The following is a 14442-nucleotide window of genomic DNA, read 5'->3' on the forward strand; positions in this document are numbered from 1 at the left end:
TGTTTTATCTCAACTCGGTTCCTTTGTTCTTTTAATAAGTGATCGGGATAACCTCTCTCCTTAAATTTCTGGCTCATTTCGTCTAATCTTTCCTTACATAATTCAGCTGTGCCCACTATGCGCTTAACCCTTTGAAATTGGGAAAAGGGGAGGGATTTTTTTGTGGCTGCTGGGTGGTTGCTAGTATACATGAGTAAGCTATTTCGATCTGTATTTTTTGTAAATAGATCCGTGTATAACCCACCTGTGTCTCCCTTAATTACCCACATGTCTAGGAAAGAAATTTTTTGTACATCAAAATGCAGAGTGAATTTCAACTCAGGCCAGACAGAATTGAGGTGAAGAGTAAATTGTTGAAGGGATCGAACGTCGCCGCGCCATACGCAAATAATGTCATCGATAAAACGACGCCAGAATTTGCAGTGTTTTCTATAGAAATCATTAGTATAGACGAAATCCGTCTTCAACAATTTACTCTTCACCTCAATTCTGTCTGGCCTGAGTTGAAATTCACTCTGCATTTTGATGTACAAAAAATTTCTTTCCTAGACACGTGGGTAATTAAGGGAGACACAGGTGGGTTATACACGGATCTATTTACAAAAAATACAGATCGAAATAGCTTACTCATGTATACTAGCAACCACCCAGCAGCCACAAAAAAATCCCTCCCCTTTTCCCAATTTCAAAGGGTTAAGCGCATAGTGGGCACAGCTGAATTATGTAAGGAAAGATTAGACGAAATGAGCCAGAAATTTAAGGAGAGAGGTTATCCCGATCACTTATTAAAAGAACAAAGGAACCGAGTTGAGATAAAACAACAGGATAAGCCCCTAAAAGAACCACGGATTCCACTTGTAATTCAGTATCATCCATGGTCTCAGAGATTGAGAGGGATAATAAATAAACATTGGAACGTTGTGTCAAAGTCGTACCCACAAGTAGTGGAGTTTAAACTACCACCTATGATGTGCTTCAAAAGAGCCACAAATATACGTGATAAGATAATAAGGGCGGACATTGGAAGTAGTAAAACTGCATCTATACAGAGAGTACTGGCTACTCCTAAAATGGTAACTTTTCCCTGCTTAAATTGCGCACACTGCTCTAGTGTGATTAAGGGTACACACTTTACACATCCACAATCTGGCGAACGCATACCTATAAAAAAAAAATTTCACCTGTGACAGTCGTTTTGTTATATATATTTTAAAGTGCCCCTGTGGTCTATTGTACGTGGGAGAGACTTCCACTAGGATGAAAGACAGACTTAGTAACCACAAGTCCACCATCCGCAAGCAAAATTTATTATTCCCTGTACCATTCCACTTCCATGCACATAGACACACAGTGGCACAGTTGCGTTACCAGATTATAGACAGTGTACCCCTTCCACGTCGGGGTGGAGATAGGAACAAGTTATTGCTGCAGAGGGAGGCTTATTGGATACATCGATTACGAACGATTGAGCCCCACGGACTCAACCGGGAGTATAATGTACAAAGCTTCCTCTGATAGATCACCTTGGTATAATAATATTTTTCTCAGGATAATAATTTTTCTATAATGTTATATTTTTGAGTATTGCAATAGTGCAATTAAAAACAAATAAAAAACTTTAAAACAAAAAATAAAAAGAAAAAAGAAAATAATGAAAATAATAATTTTTTGACAAAAATATCCTTTGTAAGAAAATAAATGGATTTTTTTCTATATATTATTTACAGCGAACATAATGAAGGAAGAAAGAAGTAAGGAACAAACTAAAGTGAATTTAAAGGAACTCATATGTTTTTGTTTTAACACTGATTGGTGGGTGTGGTTTTCTGTGTGATGTCATTTCTCTGTGTTTGGGCGCTCTATTTAAACATGAAATGTTCTTTGTATGACGATAAGTCTGGAAAGAATTATCAACAGCGAGTGCCGGTCTTTTTCATTGATTCTACATTGGGACGCCATCCCATAGACTCGTGCACCGTGACCATATACAGCAGTGCCGACCTGTGATTATTATATATATATATATATATATATATATATATATATATATATATATATATATATATATATAAAATATACACAATCACTTTCTACTGTCTTTTAGACTTGATAAAGGGGTCCGTTGAACCCGAAACGCGTTGTCTTCAAATATACCTTTATTATACTTGTCATCTGGTTGTGAGTTTGTGCCCTGTGTCCACACGCTCGCTAGATTTCTATGGTCCAGTGGAGCTCCAGTACCAGTGTTTACCCGATCGGCAGTCTGGCCCCCGCCTGAGGCTCTTTCGGACCGATCCGGCGGCACCAACCAGTTACCTGTAATTTCTCCAGCTGGCCTTCATTGTGGTTGCGCCCAATTTGGTGCAACCCTAATAGGAGAGCATAATTAACTCCCTTGTGTTTGGAGGACACTTTATTTTTTTTTATTTTTTTACTTACTCACCTTATGAGCGCCTTTCTCTTTTTGTGGCCATCACTTGCTGTTTTATACAGGGGAGATGTGCGATAGACCATCAACCCTTTTTATGCTCACATAAAAAATCTGATCAGGCTGATGGCTGGGGTGTTTAGATGGCTGATTTGGCTGAACGACTGTTCCTACTAATGTTTGTTCCCCATCACCAGCCTTTTACAGGCTTAGTGATCTGGAAAAACAATGGTCACTGAGTCCCGACCATTGCCCTTTGTAAACATACCGCAGATCACCTGACAACTGAGCAAATGTACATTTCTTAGGTGATGATATATTTTATGCAGCACTAAAAATCATTGTTGTTGGCAGCATGTAGGCCCATGTAAACGGGGTATGTGCTGTCAACCGGTGACAGCTGTACGGGGGTGAGTGATCAGATTAACAATCGTTCCTACCCCATACATGCAATAATTGCTGCATGTAAGTCCTTACCAGCCAGAATATCTCCGCGTGCGAAAGGAACAGACGTCTAATTTTGTGGACTTCGTGGGTCATTTATTATCTTTTTTATGCCACTTTTTGGCATATTTATGTAGCAGATTTTTCACAAAATTGTTTTGCGGCAAAATCTGCGGTTTTTTATTTTTTTTATTTAATTTTTTATTATTATTTTTATAATTGCCCCCCCATCCGCCCCCCATTCACGGCACACCATTTTTTGGCATGGAAAATGATCTTAATCTTAATCTCTAGATTAAAGCATGTCGCACGCCCGGCCGGAGCAAGCGACAAAGTTATGTAGAGGCCACGCCTCAACATAGCTTTGGCACGTCCACCGGCAGCGCTCAGGGATTAAGACTGGCATGTCAATCGTCGGTCTTAATAAATGGCCCCCTTAGTCTTTAAAGGGAATGTGTCAAACATTTTTTTTCTGCAAATTAAATCCAGATGGCGACAGATATCCTTTTCTAATATTTTTTTTCCTGATTGCAGATTTTTTTAATTTCAATTCCTGAACATGATCATGGGGGCGGCCATCTTACCTGAGCTGTTTAGAAATATACTTTACAGCAGCCACCATGGGCCATAGATACAAGGGACAGGAGGAGGGGACCTCATTGACTTCTATATGAGAGTTTATTAGACATGCTCTGTGACCTGTGCAAAGGTCAGGAGGGAGTTGATAACCTGTGATATCACCTGTGTTATCTATATATGGGATAACCTGTCATTTTAATCCTGCCTGTGATGATAAGCAGATAACTGCAGTAAAGTGATCTGTACAGACCTAGAAATGGCACCTATAATTAGACTTAGTGGCCAGCGCAATAACTGCTGGATTTTATTTTATTTTTTAATATAGATATTGACATAGAAAAATTTAAATAACAACATCTTTTTATTTTTTATTTTTATTTTTTCAAAATATGTTTAACTCAAAAACATGATTTAAACAATAGGTAATTTATTTATTTTTTGCATTCTTTAAATCATGAACGTGCTGTATTTTTAATATTGCCTTTCTTATTTTCAGATGCAGCTAGTAATAAGCCTCTCTTGAACTGGCTTCTGGTCACCTGCTGTGAGCAGGGTCATCTTAGCCTAGTGAAACTCCTGATCCTCACTTATCATGCTGATCCGGACTGTTATGCAACAAGAAATAACGAGTTCCCGGTTCTCCGCAAGTTGCCTCTTTATGCCACCTGTATGGCAGGTAATGGATATATTTCGAGTTCTCTTTGTGCTATAACATACCACATCATAATATCATTATATATCTCAACTGTGGCCCCAAGAACTGCAAATCATTGATCAAACTATAGAAACACTGGTTACTAGAAGCCACATTTTTCCTGACTTCAGGAAGCAATAAAACAAACTAAAAACGAACTGCTGGAAGTATAAAATATACAGCGTCTTGTGTATACAGTTCATTTACAAGGTCCTATCTTGCATGTGTGCTTATGGAGGGAATTTAACAAGATTCAATGGACTAGCCACCCAGTGTATTGTAAGACAAGGCGGAAGACCGCTATAACACAGAAACGGTGGCTACTAGTGGTGTAGTTTATTAGCTGGGTTTTGTGGTAGGCATCCCTAAAGTGTACCTCTCATATCCTTAAAAAAAAACAATAAAAAAAAACTGCCGCAATAACTCCTGACAGTGCTTAATTTCAAACCCAATTGTCAGACACTTTCTGACCGTCTGTGTGCTGCCTGAAAAATTATTAATCTGTACTCCTGAGGGGGTTGGATCGCATGACGTGTACTGGCGCTGGTACCCTCAATCCCCACAGTACATTGTGGCATACCTTGGGAGCTCCCACCTCACTGTTGGCAATGCATTTACCATGGAAATGTACTGTTTCCAAAGTACTGCCTGTACACGCAGAGAGCACTTTCTCTGAACCAGAGGAGTGCACTTCTGAAGAGAACTGGCTAATATATTATATACTGATAGATCTGGCAATGCTGAGCTAAAATACTGAAAAAAATGAAATGATAGTGACCCTTTAAAGAGGACCTGTCATCATGATCTAGCTGTTTATGGCAACTTGCTAGGACCACCTTCGCTCTCCTGTACCCAAACTTCTCCTGTGCTGCTCCTCTTCTTTGGAATCTACGTATACACACACACAGAATGCTCATGGATAACACCTCCTCCATGTACAGCTATCAGTGATTGACAGCTATCTATGTATACACACTTACACAGAGAAAGCTATCAATCACTGATAACACCTCCCCTGTGTACAGGTATCAGTGACTGACAGCTATCTATGTATACACACTTACACAGAGAATGCTGTCAATCACTGATAATAACTTCCCCTGTATACAACTATCAGTGACTAACAGCTATCTCTGTATACACACTTACAAACAATAGAACCAGGTATTAGGGATTATTCGGGATTAAAGTCGTACTATACCTACTATACATGAAAAATGGAAGCTCTTTGCACACATTTTTGATCAAACGTGTGTCGAGCCCATCTACCAGGCGTCAAGGTGGCTTCTGCAGATGGGTACCTAACACTAATAGAACTGCCTCTCCTGGGCCTAACCTAGCCTACAATGTTTTGGGAGGTGTAGGAACCAGCTACATTTATACTCTGCTCAGAAGCCCTGAGCAGATGGGCGGGGAGTGCTCAATCTAAAAGAGCGGACTAACCTCAACATACTACAAGAAACATACTACACCACCCTGAACATTGTAGGCTTAGGTTAGGCCCAGGAGAGGCGGTTCTGTTAGTGTTAGGTACCCATCTGCAGAAGCCTCTTTGATGCCGGTAGATGGGCCTGAGACACATTTGATCAAAAATGTGCGCAAAGAGCTTCTGCTTGCATGTTGGTTTTATGGATGTGTACCTGTGACTATGGATGTGCTCCTGTGACTGTGGATGTATACCTGTGACTATGGATGTGCTCCTGTGACTGTGGATGTGCTAGTCTAAATTTTATTGTAGTATGTTTGGAGGTTAGCCACCTCTTTTAGATTGAGCACTCCCCACCCATCTGCCCAGGGCTTCTAAGCAGAGTATATAGATATACGGTAGCTGGTTCCTACACCGCCCTGAACATTTGAATTTTCTTGTTGTATGTATACACACTTACACAGAGAATACTATCAATCACTGATAACACCTCCCATGTAAATAATAAAATCAGCAACTGAAAAGATGTAAATATATAAAATTACAAGTTTTACTGGATCTATTCCTACAAAACTATACACAATCTGCTCAGCTCCTCCTGCTCTAGAACATGCTGCCTGCAGATTGCACTGCATTTTGTAGTGACAGGTCCTCTTTATCCCTTTCCTGATGCAGCGATGTACTGTTTTTGTTTTTCGATCCCTGCTTTCCTGGAGCCATAATGTTTTTATTTTTCCGTTCACATAGCTGTGTTTGGGGGCTTTTTTTTTTGCAGGACAAGTTGTACTTTCTAATAACACCATTAAATATTGCATACATTGCAGTGGGAATTAGGAAAAAAAATCCAAATATGGTGGAATCTGAAAAGATAACTTAAAGAGGACCTTTCACCGATTCTTACCCTATGAACTAACTATACAGACATGTAGAGCGGCGCCCGGGGATCTCACTGCACTTACTATTATCCCCGGGCGCCGCTCCGTTCTCCTGCTATGTCCTCCGGTATCTCCGCTCACTAAGTTATAGTAGGCGGAGATACCAGTCCCTAAGTTATGGTAGGCGGAGTCTGCCCTAGCGCTGGCCAATCGCAGCGCAGAGCTCACAGCCTGGGAGGTTATTTTCTCCCAGGCTGTGAGCTCTGCAATGCGATTGGCCAGCGCTAGGGCAGACTCCGCCTACCATAACTTACGGAGATACCGGAGGGCATAGCAGGAGAACGGAGCGGCGCCCGGGGATAATAGTAAGTGCAGAGAGATCCCCGGGCGCCGCTCCACATGTCTGTATACTTAGTTCATAGGATAAGAATCGGTGAAAGGTCCTCTTTAATTTTGTCACACTTTTGCTCGTTTTATTTTTACAACGTTCACTATGTGGTAAAACTGACTTGTGCTCTTTATTCTCCAGGTCAGTACGGTTACGGCGATACCACATGTATAGTTTTTCTTGCATTTTAATACAAAAAAAATAAATAACTTTTGAAAAAAAAAAAAATATTCTGGTCATCGCTGTATTCAGACCCCCATAACTTGTTTATAGTTATGTCTACTGAGATGTGTGAGGGCTCATTTTTTGCTGGACTGTATCTGTAGTTTTTGGTAATACCATTTTGGGGTGTGAGTGACCACTTTATATTACATTTTTTGGCAAGTAAAGCAATGAAAAAATGGCAAATCTACCATTTTTTTTTTTTGGTTACACCATTCACAGTATGGGATAAATGTTTAAAGGGGTTATCCAATTTCTCAAGAACCCTCCACACGTGCCGGGCCCCTCACAGGTAATATGCTTACCCCGCTCCTGGTCCCTGCACCGCTGCTGCTGCTTCTCCCTGTACACGGATGAGCGAAACGACTTCGGATGAAACATCTGAAGTCAATTCGCATAAAATTTTGTTCTAATACTGTACGGAGCAGGAGCTTCGTACAGTATTAGAATGTATTGGCTCCGATGAGCTGAAGTTATTGCTTTAATAACTTCATAAATTGATTTGTACTGTACAAAACATTTTCTGAACTCTGGTTCGGTTCCAAGGTACCACTTGGAACCGAACCCGGGTTTGGGAAATGTTTTTTTACAGTGCAAAATAATTTATGAAGCTATTGCGCGAAGTCTCGCGAGACTTCGCGAAGCAATAGCTTTGGCTCATCGGAGCCAATACATTCTAATACTGTATGGAGCTCCTTCTCTGTACAGTATTAGAACGAAGTTTTATGCAAATTGACTTCGGATGTTTCATCCAAAGTCGATTCGCTCATCCCTAGTGATTGCGAACATTAGCTGCGGGTGTTTGCTGTATGAAACGGCAGGCACCCGGCGGATATGGCGATTTCTCCGCCTCAGAGCGGGCACCATCTTTAAAGACCCGATATTCGCCATCCATGTATGGCGGATGTTGGGAAGGGGTTAAAGGGTTTGTCTGAGTTGTGTAAAAAAAAAAATGGAGCATCTGATGGTCAGCAATATAAACAATATATACATAAGCTAAGCAAGATTTAGGGAAAAAAATAATTATATTTACTCATTACCCTAGTTCTGTTCTGGCCCTTTGTTGACATGCAGTTGCAGAGCTGTGGGGGTGTGTAACAGTCTCTGAGGTTTTCCTCATGGATATTTATTGGTGTCAACAAAGACTGCCTTTTCCCTCCACCTGCTCTGCAAAGGGAGTAAATAAAATTGCTACCCTGCCTGCAGTCTGACTGCTGGGATACTCATGTCGTAAGTGTGGGACTACAAGTCCCAGCTGTACAGTAAAATGACACTGCTGATACACAGGATCTTCCTCCTACCTACTCCTGTGCAATGCTCTGCAGACACTTCCTCACAGCCATCAGAAGAGTACACAGGAGAGAACTCCTCAGCTCTGTGTCTGCAGGGTGAGGAGGGAGGATCCTGTGCACAGCATTTGTCTCTTCAGTGCCTGGAGAAGAGCCCTACAGCTGCTCATTATCTGAGGCAGAGCCTCCAGCCCTGAGTCTGTGCTGCTGATGGTAGACTGGGTTAGACTTTGCTGAAAAATCCAGTGGGAGGGGTGACACAAGGCGGACAGCTCAGCCAGTAGATCAGGCAGTGCAGGGAGCGTGGACAGCAGATCGAGTAGTGCAGGGGTTGTGGCTTGCTGCTCTAACCAGCATAGCTTTCACAGTGACGCTCCCTGTACAGAGGCAGACCTTCTTCCTGCTCTCTCAGGCCTGTGCATGGAATGTCATCAGAGCAGGGAAAGAAGCGGACTTCACAAATAAATGGAGTGGAATTCAAACATGCGGGCTGCCACTCCATTCATTTCTGTGGGACTGGCGGAGTGGATAGGGGATAAGTTGTTGTCACCGCTTTAAGGGCTCATTCAGACCGCCGTATGCTGTCCGTAAAAATGCGGATCCGTTTTTTCGCGGACAGTTCAGCATGTCCGCAAAAAAAACGGATTGCATCCCTTTTTTTTGCTGATCCATAGACTTCAATAGGGCTGATTTTCACTGACCAGTATAGGACATGTTTAATTTTTTTTGCTGAGCTGTGCAATGGGAGAAAAGAGCCCCATAAAAGTGAATGGGACAGCATCTATCCGCAAAAAAAACAGATCCGCATTTTTGCGGACAGCATACGGCCGTCTGAATGAGCCCTAAGAATGAATTAACCAGATTGGTTTATTTAGTGTTTCTCCTAACATGATTAAAGTCGGTGTTCTCTTCATATTATAAAGGTGCTTGTATTCATGAGAAGCTGGGGTGACATTATAGAGATCTCTTGGCTATGTGTTTGCTCAGTTATAAGCGACGTTTTACACTGCACTTTGCACCGTATTAACCATGGAGAGCCAATGATATCAAGAAGAAAAGCAGAACACTGCCAGCTTCCTACAGGTTTATTGTGGCTGTTCTTCTGTGGGAAGAAATGAGGCTTCCTTTGTTCCCTTTTTATTCGGTCCCGCCTGTGTAAACTGAGACCGCCACCGCCAGTAGTAATAGCCTTCTTATTGTGCTGATTGTTCCAGGACATGAAGACATTGCAGAGTTCTTACTTCAGAACGGAGCTGGCTTCTGTTCCTACATAGTGATGGACAACCCAGAGGTGACCAAAAAACTTCTGAGGAAGAGAAGCCTTGGTGAACCCTCTTTGCCCAAGGAACAGGGAACGTCAGTAAGTATTTTGGTTGTGAGAGCTGTAATATAATATTAAACTATTAATGTGGGTGCAGTGAGAAAACATTGTTCTTCTAATCCACCTATTCAATAATGGCTCATGCCACTAACATGACGTGAAGAGGTGGCTTGATTTTTCACCATCAGGTAAATCCTGTATTCTTTTAATATTGAAGTGTCGGTAAGTGAAAAATACCTTAAATGTTTTTCGGACTATAAGACTCACCCCTGGTATAGACAACCTTCCCTGGTGGTTTACAGAAATGCAGGGGTCGAGGTTACTCTGGGGTCTAGTTTAGTGGGGTTAATACTTTTGGTCAGCTCCTGTCATCTGCTCACCATAGAAACAGCCAGCAATGGTACATGTGGTCACCTAATTACCTTTAAAGAAATGTATCTCCTGTGATTGCTCTGCAGTGTGCTGCCATGCTGCTTCTGCTAGGTTATTTAGTTTTTAAGTTTTTTTTTTTGTTAGTCTCCATAATCTTGACATTATAGAAATACACATAAAGCTCTATAGCATTCATATTATACACACGTACACATACAGCAGTGCCGTACACACATTATACACACACCAAGCAGTGCAGTACATGCATTACACACAGCTCTATAGTATGCACATTATATACACACACGGCTCTATAGTATGCACATTATATACACACAGCTCTATAGTATGCACATTATATATACACAGCTCTATAGTATGCACATTATATATACACAGCTCTATAGTATGCACATTATATACACACAGCTCTATAGTATGCACATTATACACACACAGCTCTATAGTATGCACATTATATATACACAGCTCTATAGTATGCACATTAAATACACACAGCTCTATAGTATGCACATTAAATACACACAGCTCTATAGTATGCACATTATATACACACAGCTCTATAGTATGCACATTATATACACACAGCTCTATAGTATGCACATTATATACACACACGGCTCTATAGTATGCACATTATATACACACAGCTCTATAGTATGCACATTATATACACACAGCTCTATAGTATGCACATTATATACACACAGCTCTATAGTGTGCACATTATATACACACACGGCTCTATAGTATGCACATTATATACACACAGCTCTATAGTATGCACATTATATACACACAGCTCTATAGTATGCACATTATATATACACAGCTCTATAGTATGCACATTATATATACACAGCTCTATAGTATGCACATTATATACACACAGCTCTATAGTATGCACATTATATACACACAGCTCTATAGTATGCACATTATATACACACAGCTCTATAGTATGCACATTATATACACACAACTCTATAGTATGCACATTATATACACACACGGCTCTATAGTATGCACATTATATACACACAGCTCTATAGTATGCACATTATATACGCGCACAGCTCTATAGTATGCACATTATATATATATATATATATATATATATATATATATACACAGCTCTATAGTATGCACATTATGCACACACAGCTCTATAGTATGCACATTAAAAACGCGCACAGCTCTATAGTATGCACATTATATATATATATATATATATATATATATATATACACAGCTCTATAGTATGCACATTATGCACACACAGCTCTATAGTATGCACATTATATACACACAGCTCTATAGTATGCACATTATATACACACAGCTCTATAGTATGCACATTATATACACACACGGCTCTATAGTATGCACATTATATACACACACGGCTCTATAGTATGCACATTATATACACACAGCTCTATAGTATGCACATTATATATATATATATATATATACACAGCTCTATAGTATGCACATTATATACACACACAGCTCTGTAGTATGCACATTATATACACACAGCTCTATAGTATGCACATTATATACGCGCACAGCTCTATAGTATGCACATTATATATATATATATATATATATATATATACACACAGCTCTATAGTATGCACATTATGCACACACAGCTCTATAGTATGCACATTATATACACACAGCTCTATAGTATGCACATTATATACACACAGCTCTATAGTATGCACATTATATACACACACGGCTCTATAGTATGCACATTATATACACACACGGCTCTATAGTATGCACATTATATACACACAGCTCTATAGTATGCACATTATATATATATATATATATATATATATATATACACAGCTCTATAGTATGCACATTATATACACACACAGCTCTGTAGTATGCACATTATATACGCGCACAGGTCTATAGTATGCACATTATATACACACAGCTCTATAGTATGCACATTATGCACACACAGCTCTATAGTATGCACATTATATACACACAGCTCTATAGTATGCACATTATATACACACAGCTCTATAGTATGCACATTATACACACACAGCTCTATAGTATGCACATTATACACACACAGCTCTGTAGTATGCACATTATATACACACAGCTCTATAGTATGCACATTATATACACACAGCTCTATAGTATGCACATTATATACACACAGCTCTATAGTATGCACATTATATACACACAGCTCTATAGTATGCACATTATATACACACAGCTCTATAGTATGCACATTATATACACACAGCTCTATAGTATGCACATTATATACACACAGCTCTATAGTATGCACATTATATACACACAGCTCTATAGTATGCACATTATATACGCGCACAGGTCTATAGTATGCACATTATATACACACAGCTCTATAGTATGCACATTATGCACACACAGCTCTATAGTATGCACATTATATACACACAGCTCTATAGTATGCACATTATATACACACAGCTCTATAGTATGCACATTATATACACACAGCTCTATAGTATGCACATTATATACACACAGCTCTATAGTATGCACATTATATACACACAGCTCTATAGTATGCACATTATATACACACACGGCTCTATAGTATGCACATTATATACACACACGGCTCTATAGTATGCACATTATATGCGCACAGCTCTATAGTATGCACATTATATACACACAGCTCTATAGTATGCACATTATATACGCGCACAGCTCTATAGTATGCACACACAGCTCTATAGTATGCACACACAGCTCTATAGTATGCACATTATATACACACAGCTCTATAGTATGCACATTATATACACAGAGCTCTATAGTATGCACATTATATACACACAGCTCTATAGTATGCACATTATATACGCGCACAGCTCTATAGTATGCACATTATATACGCGCACAGCTCTATAGTATGCACATTATATACACACAGCTCTATAGTATGCACATTATATACACACAGCTCTATAGTATGCACACACAGCTCTATAGTATGCACACACAGCTCTATAGTATGCACATTATATACACACAGCTCTATAGTATGCACATTATATACACACAGCTCTATAGTATGCACATTATATACACACAGCTCTATAGTATGCACATTATATACACACAGCTCTATAGTATGCACATTATATATATATATATATATATATATACACAGCTCTATAGTATGCACATTATGCACACACAGCTCTATAGTATGCACATTATATACACATCTCTATAGTATGCACATTATATACACACAGCTCTATAGTATGCACATTATATACACACACGGCTCTATAGTATGCACATTATATACACACACGGCTCTATAGTATGCACATTATATACACACAGCTCTATAGTATGCACATTATATATATATATATATATATATATATATATACACAGCTCTATAGTATGCACATTATATACACACACAGCTCTGTAGTATGCACATTATATACGCGCACAGGTCTATAGTATGCACATTATATACACACAGCTCTATAGTAGGCACATTATGCACACACAGCTCTATAGTATGCACATTATACACACACAGCTCTATAGTATGCACATTATACACACACAGCTCTGTAGTATGCACATTATATACACACAGCTCTATAGTATGCACATTATATACACACAGCTCTATAGTATGCACATTATATACACACAGCTCTATAGTATGCACATTATATACACACAGCTCTATAGTATGCACATTATATACACACAGCTCTATAGTATGCACATTATATACACACAGCTCTATAGTATGCACATTATATACACACAGCTCTATAGTATGCACATTATATACACACAGCTCTATAGTATGCACATTATATACACACAGCTCTATAGTATGCACATTATATACACACAGCTCTATAGTATGCACATTATATACACACAGCTCTATAGTATGCACATTATATACGCGCACAGGTCTATAGTATGCACATTATATACACACAGCTCTATAGTATGCACATTATATACACACAGCTCTATAGTATGCACATTATATACACACACGGCTCTATAGTATGCACATTATATACACACACGGCTCTATAGTATGCACATTATATGCGCACAGCTCTATAGTATGCACATTATATACGCGCACAGGTCTATAGTATGCACATTATTTGCACATTATATACACACAGCTCTATAGTATGCACATTATATACACACAGCTCTATAGTATGCACATTATATACACACAGCTCTATAGTATGCACATTATACACGCACAGCTCTATAGTATGCACATTATATACGCGCACAGCTCTATAGTATGCACATTATATACGCGCACAGCTCTAT

The 14442-nt window shown here is 39.3% G+C and overlaps 1 protein-coding gene across 2 annotated transcripts in view; it reads left to right on the top strand.

The window, feature by feature from the left end:
• LRRK1 (leucine rich repeat kinase 1) overlaps positions 1-14442 on the top strand; it is a 142342-nt gene that overhangs the window by 58541 nt on the left and 69359 nt on the right. For both annotated transcript variants that reach the window (XM_040414250.1, XM_040414251.1), the window contains 2 exons: positions 3948-4127; positions 9560-9705. In XM_040414250.1, coding sequence (XP_040270184.1) covers positions 3948-4127; positions 9560-9705 — 326 coding nt within the window. The remainder of the gene's footprint in view (positions 1-3947; positions 4128-9559; positions 9706-14442) is intronic.

The sequence above is a fragment of the Bufo bufo genome, chromosome 1 (assembly GCF_905171765.1).
Source record: "Bufo bufo chromosome 1, aBufBuf1.1, whole genome shotgun sequence".
Taxonomy (NCBI): Eukaryota; Metazoa; Chordata; class Amphibia; order Anura; family Bufonidae; genus Bufo; species Bufo bufo.